The sequence below is a fragment of the Lygodium microphyllum genome, chromosome 23 (assembly GCF_053477565.2).
Source record: "Lygodium microphyllum isolate KBCC chromosome 23, Lygodium_microphyllum_v1.1.10, whole genome shotgun sequence".
In the NCBI taxonomy this organism is placed as follows: domain Eukaryota; kingdom Viridiplantae; phylum Streptophyta; class Polypodiopsida; order Schizaeales; family Lygodiaceae; genus Lygodium; species Lygodium microphyllum.
Window position 1 is genome coordinate 92,882,086 of NC_141157.1, and position 15,642 is coordinate 92,897,727.

The window sequence follows — 15,642 nt, forward strand, 5'->3', positions numbered from 1 at the left end:
GTCAAGTCGATCCAAAAGAAATGAATCAATGCTTAAGCTATTATACAACTAAGTCAAGTTGACCGTTATCATTTAATATTTTAGATTTTGTAAAAACTTAAAATAGTGCATCCGTGAGTGGCCCCTCATTGTCACTCTTTTGTGAACCTTTCATTTATAACTAAGTCTAGTTGGTAAAATATCAAAATGCCCCAAGGTTTCTTTAAAAATTTCATGTGATATATATAATTTGACTGAAAAACTTTTGAGTAACTCACTTGGGAAACAAATGGGAGAGTGTTAGATGACACTTATATTCGCTCCTCTAATGGCTCCTTTACTCTATCCAATATTTGCATATGCGAAGTCGTGTCATGCTCGCAAAACTACGCCTCGCTCCTTTTGCAAACGGACTGGGAAAAGAGAGAGGGAGTATGTTGGTATGTGTAGGATTCGTACAGGCATTCCCACACACTCGCTGTGAGTGTGTATGTGTGTGTGTGAGCCCGTGAGCGAGTGAGGCAGTGTGTATATAGTTTAGAGAGATGGTTACCGAGGGGCATGTCGACAAGGACGATGAGGATGATCGTGCCTTGTGCGAGGCTGCAGCTGCAGGCAATTTGCCCAGACTAATGGAGCTGCTTGCATCAGGCTCGGACCCCTGCTGCTTCGATGACGATGGCCGCACGCCCCTCATGCATGCTGCCCTGCACGGCCATGCGGACGTAGTGGGCGCCCTCCTTGACGCCGGTGTACCTTGGAACGCGGTTGACCCGTCTGGGAAGTGCGCGGGTGACTTCGCCATGGAAGCTGGCCACCAAGCTGCTTTTGACGTGCTCTTGGACAGGGGTAGGTCACAAATTCACCCTTCTGGTGTCCTTTCTTGAGTTTCTGTTTTTTCTTGCCTTCCTTCAATAGTTCTATTCCTTTCCTTCTCAGTTAATCATCGATTGAATACCTAGTGGCAAGGGTGCTGCTTCAAGAGTTCACCATTTCAAGGTGCGTGTGAATATATGTGTTGTGTGTGTCTCTGTGTGTGTGTGTGTGTGTGTGTGTGTGTGTGGGTGTGCGTGCATAGGTGTGAGGCAAACATAACTTATCAAAAGATCTCTCAAGAGTTGGTGTATAGACAAAAACAATAGCGAGCTGGGGTGGTGACTATTTAGAGATGATGTGCAAGTGAGCACACTTGATCAATTGCTATCTAGCTTGTGATAGGACCCACCACACAAACCTTGACCATGAGCGGCAAGAATTCAAGACATCAAACTGCGATGACCTTAAGGTCAAGACGGTTGAGTACTAGTGTTTAGTTGCTAAGTTTTCCACCATCAAATTCCCAAAGTTTGATGAACTTGTTCCTTAATAAGTTACCTCCAAAATACTTCAACATTATGCAACAGGCTATATCATAGTCTTCCTTATTTGACCTCCTATGAATTTGAGTGTTAGTTGTTGCATTATGCATGATTATTTGACCAAGTCCATAAGAGACCCTCTTTGCCATCTTTCAAAGGGCCCCTTGGTTTCCACTCCCCAAAAGGAGAAGCAAGGGAAGGGCAAGTACAATGCTCTATCTTAAAGAAATAGTGATGAGCAAGAAACTCAGAGTCTATCCTAAACTGAAATTGTAGAATGTCCCTAAGAAGAATAGGTTTTACCAACATTAATAGAAGATAGGCCATTTTGATTATGAGTGTTGATGCGTAGGCAACCCCTTTGAAGGGAGGCAAGTGGTGATCAATCTCTAGAGTCTATCCAAGGCCAATGATGACCCCAAGGTCATGTGTTCACCTAGACAACCATCATTGTTTGTGCCCTTCTTAACTGTGGAGAGGATGTTAGATTGGTCTATTGGACTTTGGTCCATGGATCCAACTTGTTTTGTAGAGATGCATGAGGTTGAGAGCTTTGTCTATATCTGTGAGTGGCCTCTTGATGAAGCTTTTGTAGAGACCCACCCTACATGTCTGTGTGGCCATCAAGCAACGTGGAGCTACATATCACATATGCTAGTAACGTGGATAGTGGATAGTGAAGTGGAGCTACATATCACATATGCTAGCTATTGCCCGTAGATGCTAGATAGTAGGCTTGGGTTTGTAAGTATAGGTAGGGACCGGTGAAGTAAGTAGGAAGTGGCCAAGTTATATAGTAGCAACATAGGTGGTTGACGGGTAGTGAAAGGCATACAGTGACAGGATTGACAAGCGGGTAGGTAGTAGCAAAGTGGCATAGGGGCAAGGCGTTCAAAGAAACGCTATGGCAAACATAGAGACGCAAAAGTGTATGCCAACACAGAGAATGCAATCCATAGAATGCTGAATGCTAATTGTAGGAATCGATTAGGCACGGAGATAGAGGCAGACTGTCGTATGCGCAGTGAGAGACAGAGAGAGTGAGCGAAAGCAAGCAGTGTAGAGTGAGCACGTTTTTTTTTGGTACAATGACGAGTGTACCACTTTAGGTTTTAGATAGATATATATATGAAAGTACAATGTGCCAAGGGTGTGTTCACACCCGTGCACATATAAAAGGCACGATGGCCCTTTATTCCCAACAAGGGTGGTGCACCACTTTGTGGACACCCACTGAAAAAGTGACCACAATGTGGACACCATCACTTTTGGGGCTTTTTGTGTGAAACCCTAAAATGAAGTGTGTGAACTGAAGAAGTGGTTTCTCAACAGAGGTAACTCGTGATGAATATAGACTAAGCTTTAAACCTCTAATGTCTCTACAGAGATGAGGTGTGTCTCATGTCCAACAATCCAATCAGACTTGCCCTCTAGGGTTGAGGATGAGACGTTGTGATAGTTGATTGGTGGATGTATGGGCTTGTCCTCGCCAATGCTACTGGTTTTGGTTGCCACCATCTTGTCTCCCCTTATTGGGGGTTACCTGACTGAGGGGCGAAAGTTTGATTCTTAGATTTGGGTTTTGTGCCTCTTGCCTCTGATCGATACTCGTTGTCAAAGTGGCCTTGTTAGCAATATTGGTTTTTCTTCGGTATATTTTGTTGCTCGGGTTGTAAAGATGACTGGGAGTTGCCTTTTGACACACTAACTTGGTTTTGATTTTGAGTTTGAGCTTGATTTTGATTTTGCATTTTCTTGCCTTTATCTTGTTACGCCTTCTAAAAAGAAATGAAAGTCCCGTTCTATGGAGGCCATACTATGAAACTGATCGAATAGTCCAGCGTAGCACAATAGCTGACACTCAAGTTCATAGAGCGTAGGCATGGTGGGCTGTAAGATTATTTATCACACAAAATGGAAGTATTTCTAGGCAACTTGTTTAGGAACAAAGTAACCTGATCATCAGGGGATTTAGGAGCCCTCATAGTGGAGAACTTAGTGAGAAGTCATAGATATTCAGCCGTCTTTTTCTTAAGGTGATCTTGGTCAATGATTCTGAAAATTTGAATCTCATGATCAAGTTTTATATGATGGGTCTTATCTCGAGCTGCATAGCAGTTAGTCAAGGTGTTTCCACCGCTTTGAAGCTAGGTGAAAGTGCTATAGCTGGTGAGCTCTACTTATAGATCGAGGGGTCCTCCTAATTAGGGTTTGGCTTTTGGGGGACAAGTTTGCTAGAAATGCATTTTTTAAAATGGAAGTTTGGTAATTTAATTAATTAAGTATGGTTTGGGGCTATTTAAAATGGCTAATCAGCATATAATGCATTTTTATCTCAATAGTGGAGTGGACCTGTCGAGCCAAGGTTCCGAGAGCTTCGAATGGTTTTATGCATGTTATCATGGCACAAGTAGAGAGTAGGTTGTTGCTATGATAGGAAGATACCCAAGTACTCCAACGTGCACACTTGACACAATGCAAGTAATACAAGCATCGCATAGAAATGTAGAGGGATGGACATCAAGCTCATTTTCTAGTCATTAAGCCATTATGGCTCTTGTGGAGCTTGGAAGGACTTGGTAGCATGTTGAGCCAAGGGTCGACAGCAAGGATTGGCATCCCATACAACCAACCTACACAATCTCAATGCGTATATGATTGCCAAAGGGCCTTGAGTTCATGTGTACAGGCCACGAGAGGTGGCACTTTACTGGACTATAGGGCTGCTTGACTAAGTGTACCAATGGTGAATGCTATGGGCACCCATCTTCGATGTACAAGATTGTATTAGGTTGCTTTGTGATGGTTTGACACCCCACCGTTTCTTAATCATTTCAAACAGTCTCCCACTTAAGATTATTGTTTTTGGTAGTCACACTAGATGACTTCACCACCAGTCATGAACAACTTTCAGCAACTTTTGTATGATCCATGTCGTGATGAAACTTGCAAGTCGCACAACTCTTGGAATTTGGAATACGATTTAGTGCTACTTCTCCCTAACTTCATTTCACAAGTGGTTTCTGAGGCGCTTTCTCAGTCAAGCTTGAATTACACCTTCTTCATGCTATCAAAAGAAAAAGTCACCTTCTTCAATTTCACAGCTATTGAATTTGCTTCCGGTTTGTATAATTGCTTGCAGAATTGTCTTTCTATGAGATTAAGGTAATGGCTTTAATCAGTCTCAGTGCTTGATGCATTGTTTGCAATCTAAATAAGTTCTATTTGTGAGGATTCACAGGATTATAGTGTTTACCAATGGCAATGTGAAGCACACTTTGATTTTACTGATCTGCAAAGGCTATTTGGTTCTTCTGAGTGTAAGTTGATGTAATTTTAAACTCCCATTGCAAAAAGTAGGAAAGCATCTACACCTTGTGTTGCAAGAGTTTAGTCTATATTTGTTGTCATCTCTTGGTTGTGAGCTACGTCAAGTCAAACACAGACGACGGAGCTGTCTGTCTTTCAGCCCTTTCATTGTGTGCATTTCAGTGTTTGGTCTGTTTCAGTGTGTTCACATTGGCTATTAGAGAGATGCCTCAAGGCTGTGTTCACAGTACTATGATCAGTTTGAAGCTGGTGATCAGCATTTCCTCCAGTTGGCCTACATTAAATGCATCGCCAAGAGCAGGTCAGCCACTTTCAGCACATGCTCTTGGAATAGTCTGCAAAAAAAGGTGGCATACTATACTGTAGGGTGATCTTTCCTGGGGAAGCAATAACCACTGTTTTGTTGTGGGTAACATGAAATAGCTTGCTGTACATAAGGTTCAGGTAGGCTAAGTGTCGGCTTGGAGACAGACTTCTTTCTAGTTTCTTGAACCTAATTTACAACTATTTGGTGCCACGCAAATTGAGTTTCAGTGTGTTACTGTTGGGTATGATTCTAAGGTGTTTTCTTTATGCAGGTGTACAATCTGAACTGATTTTTGGGGCTTTGGAGAAGTATGATGCCACGACAGCAGTTTCCAATAAGGTCTATCTTGAAGAACGTGTGAAATTTAATGAGGATAAGCTCCTAGATGAAGAAAGCAAAGGTGTGATGATGGCATGGGAAAAGCCCCTTATGGAAGCTCATGCAAAGGCTGTATGTGCTGGTGGTGGGCACATTTTGAATGTTGGTTTTGGGATGGGTCTTGTTGACACTGCCATTCAAAACTATCAGCCTGCATCTCATACAATCATTGAGGCACATCCAGATGTTTATGCCAGAATGTTGGCTGCAGGGTGGGCCGATAGACCAAATGTCCGCATCGTCTTTGGTCGATGGCAAGATGTGTTGTCAGAGTTGGACACCTATGATGGTCAGTTGCTCTTGTAAAGCTACTACTCCATGTTTTAAATCCCGTTTCCCTTAAAAACAAAATTTTTATTGCTGTTTTGCAGGGATTTTTTTTGACACTTATGGAGAGCACTACAAAGATTTGAAGGAGTTTCATGATCATTTGCCCAAATTATTGAAGCCAGGCGGTATCTATTCATTTTTTAATGGCTTGTGTGCAGACAATGCCTTTTTCCATGTTGTCTACTGCCAGCTTGTTGCCTTATCCTTTTCACAAATGGGCTTTTCCATACAGTACATTCCTCTTCCTGTCAGAGATTGCTTAGATGAGAAGACATGGCAAGGAGTGAGTCATAAATACTGGCAGTTGGACACGTACTTTCTACCTGTATGCGAGGCAGCAGAAGGTTCACAAAACTAGTCTTACATTCTCCCTTATATCCTGGTCTAAATCCACAGTTATACTCAAAGAGACAGAAACGACAGAGGCGACTGTTACTGCAGACCATCTTAAAACCTCTTAATAGAGCTTAAAAATTTGTGAGGGTGGATTTGTGACATCTTTTTACCGATGCCATGCAAAGATTCTTGTTCCACATAGACCATCTTTGTTATCAGGAAGATCACATCTCCACCAACTTCACCAACTTCACGTATTAGCTCCCTTGTCCCACTCTAGCCTCCCATTGTTTTACTAGTTCAATGATTTGTATGAACTGACCGTTTAAGACCTTCTAGTGCTTTGAATATTGCACGATGATATGACTGTGGTATCTATTGCCTTACACTTTTGATGCAATCCCACAATGTCTTCGATCTCTGTCTGCAGTTTGTGAAGGGCAAGGGTTATAATGTTTCTACTTATGAAATGCAGTTTGCACTTGGGGTGCTTTACATGCTTTGGTTGCTAGCAACCTCACTCAACTTCTTGCCAGGGATAAAAGTCTTTGGAGCATTTGCAATATCCCCTTAACAAGAGGTTCTCATGAGTGTTTTTGATATCTTGCAACCATGACATTTAGTTCATTGCCATTTGTACATTCTAGCAAATTATTAAAGGTTCTTGTAGGTTTTGGCATTAGTCTATGAAAATTTCTTTCTACTTCTTTGGGATCTTTTTTTGGAAAGAAAGCTCTATGAGTGCTCTCTCCCGTAGTTGGTGAACTCTACCAAATCTTAGAGGTCTTATGGCAATTGCTTCTCTTTGACCTTGTGTCTATCAAAAGCCTTCTTAGCAAAGTTAGTCAAATAACAATAATGTTTTTATTGTAGGATTACCAATAGTAATACTAGTCTTATTGATCTCACACACACACACACACACACAATCTACTTATCATTTATGTCAGTGTTGCTTATACATAAATGATGTCATCAATTAGAAGCTTCTCCTCACCTCTTGAACTCTAGTATAAATAGAGGTATTGGGTTATAAGCCCTTCACTCTTGCCAAAACTAATTGAGGCTCCTTCGAGGTACATTCTCTTTAGTCATAGTTCCAAGCTATATCTTTAGTTTTTGTCTTGCATGAAGAAATAATTCCTTACCTTACAATAAAAAATCAAGTTTTTCTTATTTTTCTTTAAGTCAATTTCTTGTAAGTTATGAGGCAACAATACTTGTCCTTGCCAAGTTTTTGTTGTCCTCATAGTAGTTTGACAACACTCCATACTTGATCTTGCCTAGTTGTAATGGATATGGTGATGGAAAGTGCTATTGCTACTTTATAAAGTATTTAAGAATAAATTCAAGAACTTCATGATAACAATATATGATTATAAGTGGAGAAATCTTAAGCTTTGGGATTAGCTCTCCAAGAACTTTGAGAGGTAAGTTTATATCAAAAAGGCATTTCGATATCTTGTAGTCTTAATTATAGGAAGGAGCCAAAGGTTAGTCTACCTTGAAAAGTTTAATGAAACAATATTAATGTTTAGAGATTTTTTGTAACAGGTGTGGTTGCAATAATGTCACTCTCAATGATTATGTTTATATTGTGGAGGATCTAGGTGTATTGGTCAACATTGTCCTTAGAAGAGATTGTAAGTATGAAGCTTTGATGTGTCCTAATTTTTGGAAAATATGGATGCCTAGTTATAGTAAAAGCCATACAATTGACTAAAATTCAAGAACACTTAATAGGAAACATGGATATTCAATACATAGGAGTAATGCAATTAGTCAAAAGTTAGAAGGCCCCTTGTTTGTGAGACTATCTGAAGTTTTATGTTGTCTGTAAGAGTTTATATGTCATGTTGATAATTAAATGTTAAACCACTTTTGGATTCTAGAGCCTTTGCATGTTTTGTTGGGATGAGAAGTTTGCAAGGCGATAGTATTACAATCATGGAGAAATCTAGTTTAGTTTTTGTAGAAGTCATAGATGGCTGTTTATCTTGCTTCAAGTGATGTTAGATACGAAATTTATCCTATAAAAGTAATATCGAGACTTATAACAAATATGACATTCAATATCATATGTTACCCAAGCAATCTAGTCATCATTGGTCTATCTTGGCTCAAATTACATAATTTCAATATTAATTGAAGAACTTGAAAAGTTGAACTAAGGTTGATATAATTTATTAAAAGAGAGATTGCAAGACCATAACTTACATTGGGACAAAGATATTCATAAGACTAGGTATGAAAAATCTAGTTTTGTAATATATACTTTGCTAATCTTGAACCGGTGTGACTCATAAAGATATACAATCTTTCCCACTCCAATATTATGATAATCAAGTTGTATTTGAAAAGAAAAAGGTAGGTTTGCTTCTTGAGTACTATCGTATCACGAGGTGGTGAGCAAGGATAAGCCTCTCACACAACCCAAAGATACGAGAGAAAATGAGCATCGGTATAGGTTTGTGGCTGGGTACTTAGCTTAAGCAAGTGCTAAGTCTAACCATACAAATTCTTATAACATCTTTTAACAATGCAAAAGTCAATCCAATGTCATAGCTCAATCCCAAAACTTTACCCATGTAGTAGTCTCGTTTGAGCTTTTTGCAAAGTATCCATTTGCAGCTAATTGTAGATTCTCTAGGAGAAAGGGGAACCAATTTCCAGGTGTTATTGTGAAGAAGAGCTTTGTATTCATTGAGCATTGTAGCTTGCCATTGAGAGGCTTCAGGACTTTGAAGTGCTTGAGTGATAGAAGGGCAGATTGGGGGACTCCAGAAGAGTGATTGGAGGCGAATCTCGAGCTTGTCCTAGGGCAATGTTGGCGTAAAGATGAAAGTCATATAAGCTTTTGAAGTAAGGAGTTGATTGTGATTGTACCTCTTCAATGTCGAAGTTGGAAGTGCTAAATAGAGTAATGTGCATTGATGGAGAAGTTGGAGATGGAGGTTGTAGAGTGGTAACAATGAGAGTAGTAGGGGAATAATTGCTTGAAGTTGAAGACATTACAGCTATATGAGTAGACCTTTGAAGTTTGTGTCCCTTCAGTGTGAAAGAGGATGGATGTAATTTATGAGAGGAGTCATGGAGAGGATCAAAATTTTCTTGAGGATATTGAGCTTGTGGGAGTGAAGGAACAGGAGCTCTATGTTTAAGTAGAGTTTCAGCTGTGGATAATGAGCTGGAATGCTTTGGAAGAGAGAGAATATCAAGCCAAGGTGAAGTCTGAATATGGCGGCTATTTATCGTGGTTGTTTGTTGGCATGGAGGATGATTAGGCGACCTGCTAGCAACATCAGACGCCACTATTTGCTACTGCGTGGCAGGGATTGAAGTTGCCATGTGGACTGGATGTGTCATGGTAGAAATTGATGGCACCATGTGGACCGTTTTGGCCGCCTCAGTTGGCGTGATTGGCGCTACCAGCTCAGTCGTCATATTAAGATCACTTGGATTTTTTGATAAGTTGTAATGTGACTCATTAATAATAGATTCTTTTGGATTTGAGGCTTGTTCATATGAAATAGCTAATCTTGACCCTTTTGAATGAGATAAGGACAATGACAATGGAGAAGATAATTTATGGATAGAAATAGGAAGAGAGGATTTTATAAAAGATATGGTGGGTCCTGCTTGAGCCATGTCGAATGTTGGTATTGTGTTATCATAAGGAACAACATGATAAAGAGTGAGAGATTGAGGGTGTGTGGTGTTTGCGGGAAGAAGGTTAATTTCATGGAATATGACACTTCTACCATAAATAAAAAACTTTGTTGTTTGGATCATAAAATCGATAGGCTTTGTGACCATGTGGCTCACCATATCTCGTTAAAATTAATTGTGTGGCTCTGGGAGAAGATTTGGATTTGTGATCTTGATTGACAAGAAAGGCAGTGCGTCCAAATATCTTTAGATGTGATAGATCAAGAGGGTGACCAAACCACAATTCGTAAGGAGTATTATTGTTTAGAGAGTTTGAGTACAACTTGTTTTGAAGATATGTTGCTGTAGCAAATGCTTCCTCCTAATATTATTTTCCCAGACCGGCTAGTGATAGCATAGCTCTTATGGCATTTAGTAGAGAACGATTCTTGCGTTCAGCAACTCCATTTTGCTGTGGCTGATGTGGTATGGTAAGCTCATGTTGAATGCCAAAGTCTTTGCAATAATCTTCGAACTCATTTGATGTATATTCTCCTCCATTGTCTGTACGAAGAACTTTGAGTCGTAACTCGTGTTTATTTTCAACTGCTTCCTTATATTCTTGGAACTTGGAGAAGACTTGTGACATCCTTATGAGAAAATATACAACAGTGTATCTTGAATAATCATCAATAAGAAACATAAAGTATTTTGCTCCAGTGAGAGATACAAGATTTATTGGACCACAAATGTCGGAGTGTACTAATTGAAGAGGTTGAGTTGTAATGGAGTAAGATTTGGAATAAGGAAGATTTGTAGCTTTACTGAGAGCACAAGCTTGACAAAATGGAAGTTGAGAAAGGGAAAGTGAAATGCTATGGACAAGTTTCTTATGAATAAGTTGTTGGAGAACATTTTGAGAGGCATGACCAAGTCTAGAGTGCCATAGGAGTGAGTTTTGTGGTGTGCTTGTGAGTGAGTGGAGTTAGCTTAAGCAATTGAAGAAGGTTGCCGAAGTGAATACCCAAGTGTATGAAGCCGACCTAGTTTGGGGTAGGTAAGTTTGAGAGAAGGTGAGAGTAGTTGTAAGATGGAGTGGTTTTTGTAGAAGTGAGCAGTGAGAGAGGATTGAGAAGTGAGATCACTAATACTTAACATATTTTTCTAGTTACCCATGATGATGTAGCTGAGCCTAGACTCTTGACATCGTGTTACCCTGCAGATTACTTGCTCAGTGATATGGCCTATACCTTTGATTGGCTTTTAGACAGTAAGGCATCTTATCATGTTGCTCCGCATAGAGCTTGGTTCTCTTCTTACAGGGAGGTTGACGGATGTATTTCTTTGGGCCTTGAGCAAGATTGTCATGTTATTGGTGCAGGGGATATACACTTGGCTTTGCCAAATGGGTCTTCTCTTATGCTCCATGATGTCTTGCATATACCTACGCTCAGTAAGAGCCTGATCTCTGTCAGTCAGTTGCATGGTGCAAGATATTATGTCTCTCTTGGGGATACTTCATGGAAAATCCATCGTGGTTGCTTGGTATTGGGCAGAGGTGCTAGATATGGTAGTGATTATGTAGTGCATGTCTCTCATGTGGGAGATTCTATGGTTGCAGTTACGCAGATACCACATGCATTGTTATGGCATTGTCACCTAGGCCATGTACGACACATTGAGATGGATGTTTTATGTGATATGGGCTTATTGCCTGCTCTTCCCCATGCTACTTGCCCTCATTGTACTCATGGGCCATGCAGAGCCTCTTTGGCTTATGGTGATTGTGTGAGGCATGCTCCTCTAGATCTAGTCCATGTTGTAGTATATGGACCTATGCCTTCCCAACCACTTGGTGGAGCGTCGTATTTTGTGACCTTCATGGATCATGCTACCCACCGTATTTGGGCTTACCCTTTGGTACGGATTGATGATGTTGTTACTATGCTTGATAGGTTTATGGATTCTGCTGGTAGCAGGACTAGATTCTTGCAAATGGATTATGAGAGTCATGCTATGATGCCAGGAGGCATATTTCACGGTGGATTCCGTGCCACGGTGGATTCCGTGAGGTTTTATAGTGGATTCCGTAAACTTTGATGACCGGGGCTCATACACAAAGTGGATTCTTTGTGCGAGAAGATGATGGGGACGCCTGTTCTTTTCGGGCGTTTCATTAATTTAGTGTGTACATGGGTGATTCCATAGCGGGTGATTCCACAAAATGCATATTAAATTAATAAACGTTTATGAGTTTAGAGTGCGCACTCGTAATAAATTAAGGTTAGGATTTATTTCTAACCAGTTGATTTATTTATGTAGCTAAAGACTGCTAGGTATTCACTTTTGTCGGTTTAATTGTATTATTTTACTGATTGTGAATGCTTCAATTGATGTGTAGAGATAGCAGCAGTGGCGGAGGAAAGCATTGGAGGATAGCGAGTATTCGATTTATGGATTATATTTTGATAGGCGCTACGCCTATATTTTGTCATGCCTATTTATTGAGGCATCGATTATTTATTATTATTTTGTATGCGCATGGGCGCACGGTTATGTTATTTCTATTTGGACATTGTATTGGGCGTGCCAGACTCTTTGGACACCCTCCATTAGCTTTATTCCTATTTTTGTGTTAAAGCAAACTCAAAAGCTAAAAGCTTGCTATTTTGTAATTTGGGCTATTATTTGAGCATGAAGATGAAATATACATAAAATACATGCTTTGTGGAGCGCTCACACAAGGCATGGGGGGAGATTGTACCCAATTGGTCTCTTGCTCTTGCCGGTCATGCTTTTTACTTTGTAATTTGTGCAAAAAGTAGAGTTCATTGTTCTTGGGGACCTTCCGACGTTCACTATGCGAGCATACAGCGTCCGATCTGCGCACCAGTGGTATCAGAGCAGAGCTGAGATCAAGAGCTTCCAATCGCTACCCATCTTGTGCGAAGGCGGAGCTCCTGGAACAATCGGGCTCTATGGTCAATCTCGTCGCGAACCGTCGATACATGCAGACTTCTGGCGATCAAGAACTCCTTTTTCTATCATTGGATCGCGAAGGACCGGGCTACAGAGGTGGAGGACCACTTCTACATCTCCTTCATCAAGTCGTAGAAAAACAGTGAGAAATCTCCATATCCAATCTTTTTCATAAGCTTAATAGTAAAGCTTATAAGCTTTAAGAAGCTTAAAAGCTTCGAATTTGATCCGCGAGGTCTTTGAGGACCTTCGAAATTTTCGCGTCGTCATAAAAAACGGGCCCCCCCTCCCCCACGATCTGTGCCGTTTCATATTCATTAAGCTTAAGCTTAATCAATTAAGCTTAGTCACCTAAGTTCTACAATCCTGCAAGTCACAAACTCCAGGTCACACCCAATTAATCAAGTTCAACAAGTATTTTCAAGTCAAATTCTATAAGTCAATTAAATCGACTAAGTTCTGCAAGTCTGCAACTCTACAAGTCATATAAGTCTGCAACTCTGCAAGTCAGAGTAGTCAACTGGAGTCAGAACTGACTTGTGCTCAAAACTCCTAGAAGGACTGTTCCTGCGCAGAAACTTTGAACTGCAAAGTTGTTCATTGGAAGGTACTCTATCCATACGCAGGTTTGCTGAAGCATTTTCAGCATACGAAGAAGGATAAAATGCAGAAATTTCGAAGATTGTGAAAATTATACCAAAAAACACATAAGCCTTATATTCCCGAACTTGAGCTACGCTCATCCCGCTAACTTGATTTTGAGTGAGAAAGGTTTTTTTAGTTTTGCAGGATGACGGAACCACATATGGATGATCTTATGGCTGAAGGCGACTTACCTGAGCCTACAATGGAGCAAAAGCTGGACTTAATCATGATGCAATTGGAAGAAGAACGAAGGGCTAGGCAAGCATTGCAAGCTCAACTGGAAAATTTACAAAGAGCGTCTACCGAGAAAGAAGAACCTCAAGCTGAAGATCTTATTCGACGTACCATCGACGCAACTCTTGAAGCTCAAACTATCCACAAGGAATCAAAGATAAGTAAAAGAAGTTTCAAATTCCGTACTTTCAATGGCATACAAGAAGGAAAAACTGTTCTAGCATTCATTAGTCAGTTTGACGACTATTTCCATGAGGAAACCTATGCAGAAAAAGATAAAATCAAGTGTGCCACTAATCATTTAGTAGACAAAGCATCTCTTTGGTGGACTGTAGTACGCAAGAGCATAGAATGTCTTGATACTTGGGAGAATTTTAAGAAGAAGTTCATGCAGAATTTCCTTCCACCACAATTTCATGAGAAAGCTATTAAGCAATGGGATCTTCTCCAGCAACGGGATCGTGAGCCTATACCTCAGTATACAGAGCGTTTTTGGAATGCATTACTGCAGTTACGCATGTTTGAAGATGTACCTGAAGCGACACACAAGCGCAAGTATATGTCTGGATTCCTTGGGCATTACTACTCTGAAGTTAACATGTTCAAGCCTCCTACTCTTGAAGACGCCATTTCACTAGCTCACGACACTGAAGATAAGCTACGAGGTAGAGACAGAGGTCCATAGCAATTCCAAGCCAATGGTAACTATGGATCTAAACAATTCAATTCCAATTTTAGAAGATTTAATCCAAGTCGTTTCTCTTCATCATCTTTCCGCAAAAATTGGGCAAAACCACCTGCATTACCATCCAATGTCAATCAAAACCCTAAGCCTATTCCACAACCAAACCCTAATGTACCTAGACTTCCCGCCATTGCAAACAATGTAACCAAAGCCAAGCCAATAGTATGCTATAAATGCCACCAGCCTGGACATCTAGTAGCAAATTGTCATTCAAAGAAGCCACCTGCCCATATCAACTACCTTGGAGCAATGGATGAAGATGAACATGAAGATATGACCGATTTCACTGAAGATGAGGACGACACTACTACTACTTCCGATACTTTACCAGGTATGCCTACTTCGCTTTCTTTATTGACTATGAAATGTTTGGTGCAAGGAAAGGAAAAGATTATTTTGCATGATGACGACAGTACTCATGATTTTATTTCAGCAAAATTAGTAAAAGAATTGAAATTACAGACTGTACCTACGCATTATTGCATCAAAGCTGCATTCTTAGGCACTAGGTATAATGGTACACAGGAAGTGCAAGATTTAGAGATTCAAATTGGTCAATACACTGAAAGAAGAAATTTCTTAGTTGTTCCATTACAGTCGAGTGACATTATTTTAGGTATGCCTTGGCGTCACTAGCATAACCCAGATATAGACTATTCCACACACTCAATGAATATTAATTTTCAAGGAAAATCTATTACATTATATGGTATGCATGCATCTAATATTTTTCCACTGCTTTCGCATACTCAAGCTAAACGTGCATTACGCAAGAGTAGTAAATCCTATCTCATTTGGGTGAATGAATTGCAAGTAAAAGAAAATAATATGCACCCTAGGCATAAAGAATTTCTTGCACATTTTAAGGACTGTTTTGCAGTAGACCTACCACCTGGTTTACCTCCTTCACGTCCAGAAGACCATAAGATAGATTTGATCCCTGGCACACAACCACCTTGCAAAGCACCATAAAGGCATAACCAGATAGAGCAAAAAGAAATCCAGAGTCAAGTTGAGGAATTACTAAATAGAGGATTGATTCGATCTAGCAGTTCTCCATTCGGTGCACCTGTTCTGTTAGTCAAGAAAAAGAATAATACCTTGTTGAGATATCGAGCTCCACTCGTGATATGCCAGGGTGACCGTTGTGCATTTATGTCACCGACTTGTCAGTTGTAGATGCGGTTGGTACACCGCCCATGAATAATAGCTACATGACAGCTATCCTTATCTACTCTAGTTCGTGGCTTAGTTAGCATGCCACCTTAGTTAGTTGAGTTTGGTTTGAGACCCATATATAGGATTCTTCTATTTCTTTGTAAGAGAGTTCTTTTGGCTTACACAACTAAGAAGAGGAATACTGTTTTCAACCT

General features: G+C 40.3%; 1 protein-coding gene across 1 annotated transcript; it reads left to right on the forward strand.

The window, feature by feature from the left end:
• Positions 1-337: 337 nt before the first annotated feature.
• On the forward strand, positions 338-6,352 carry LOC148016469 (ankyrin repeat family protein). Its single transcript, XM_087664670.1, has 3 exons — positions 338-828; positions 5,246-5,641; positions 5,724-6,352. The coding sequence occupies exons 1-3, from the start codon at positions 525-527 to the stop codon at positions 6,038-6,040; spliced, it is 1,017 nt and encodes a 338-aa protein (XP_087520796.1). The 5' UTR covers positions 338-524; the 3' UTR covers positions 6,041-6,352.
• The last annotated feature ends 9,290 nt before the right edge of the window (positions 6,353-15,642 follow it).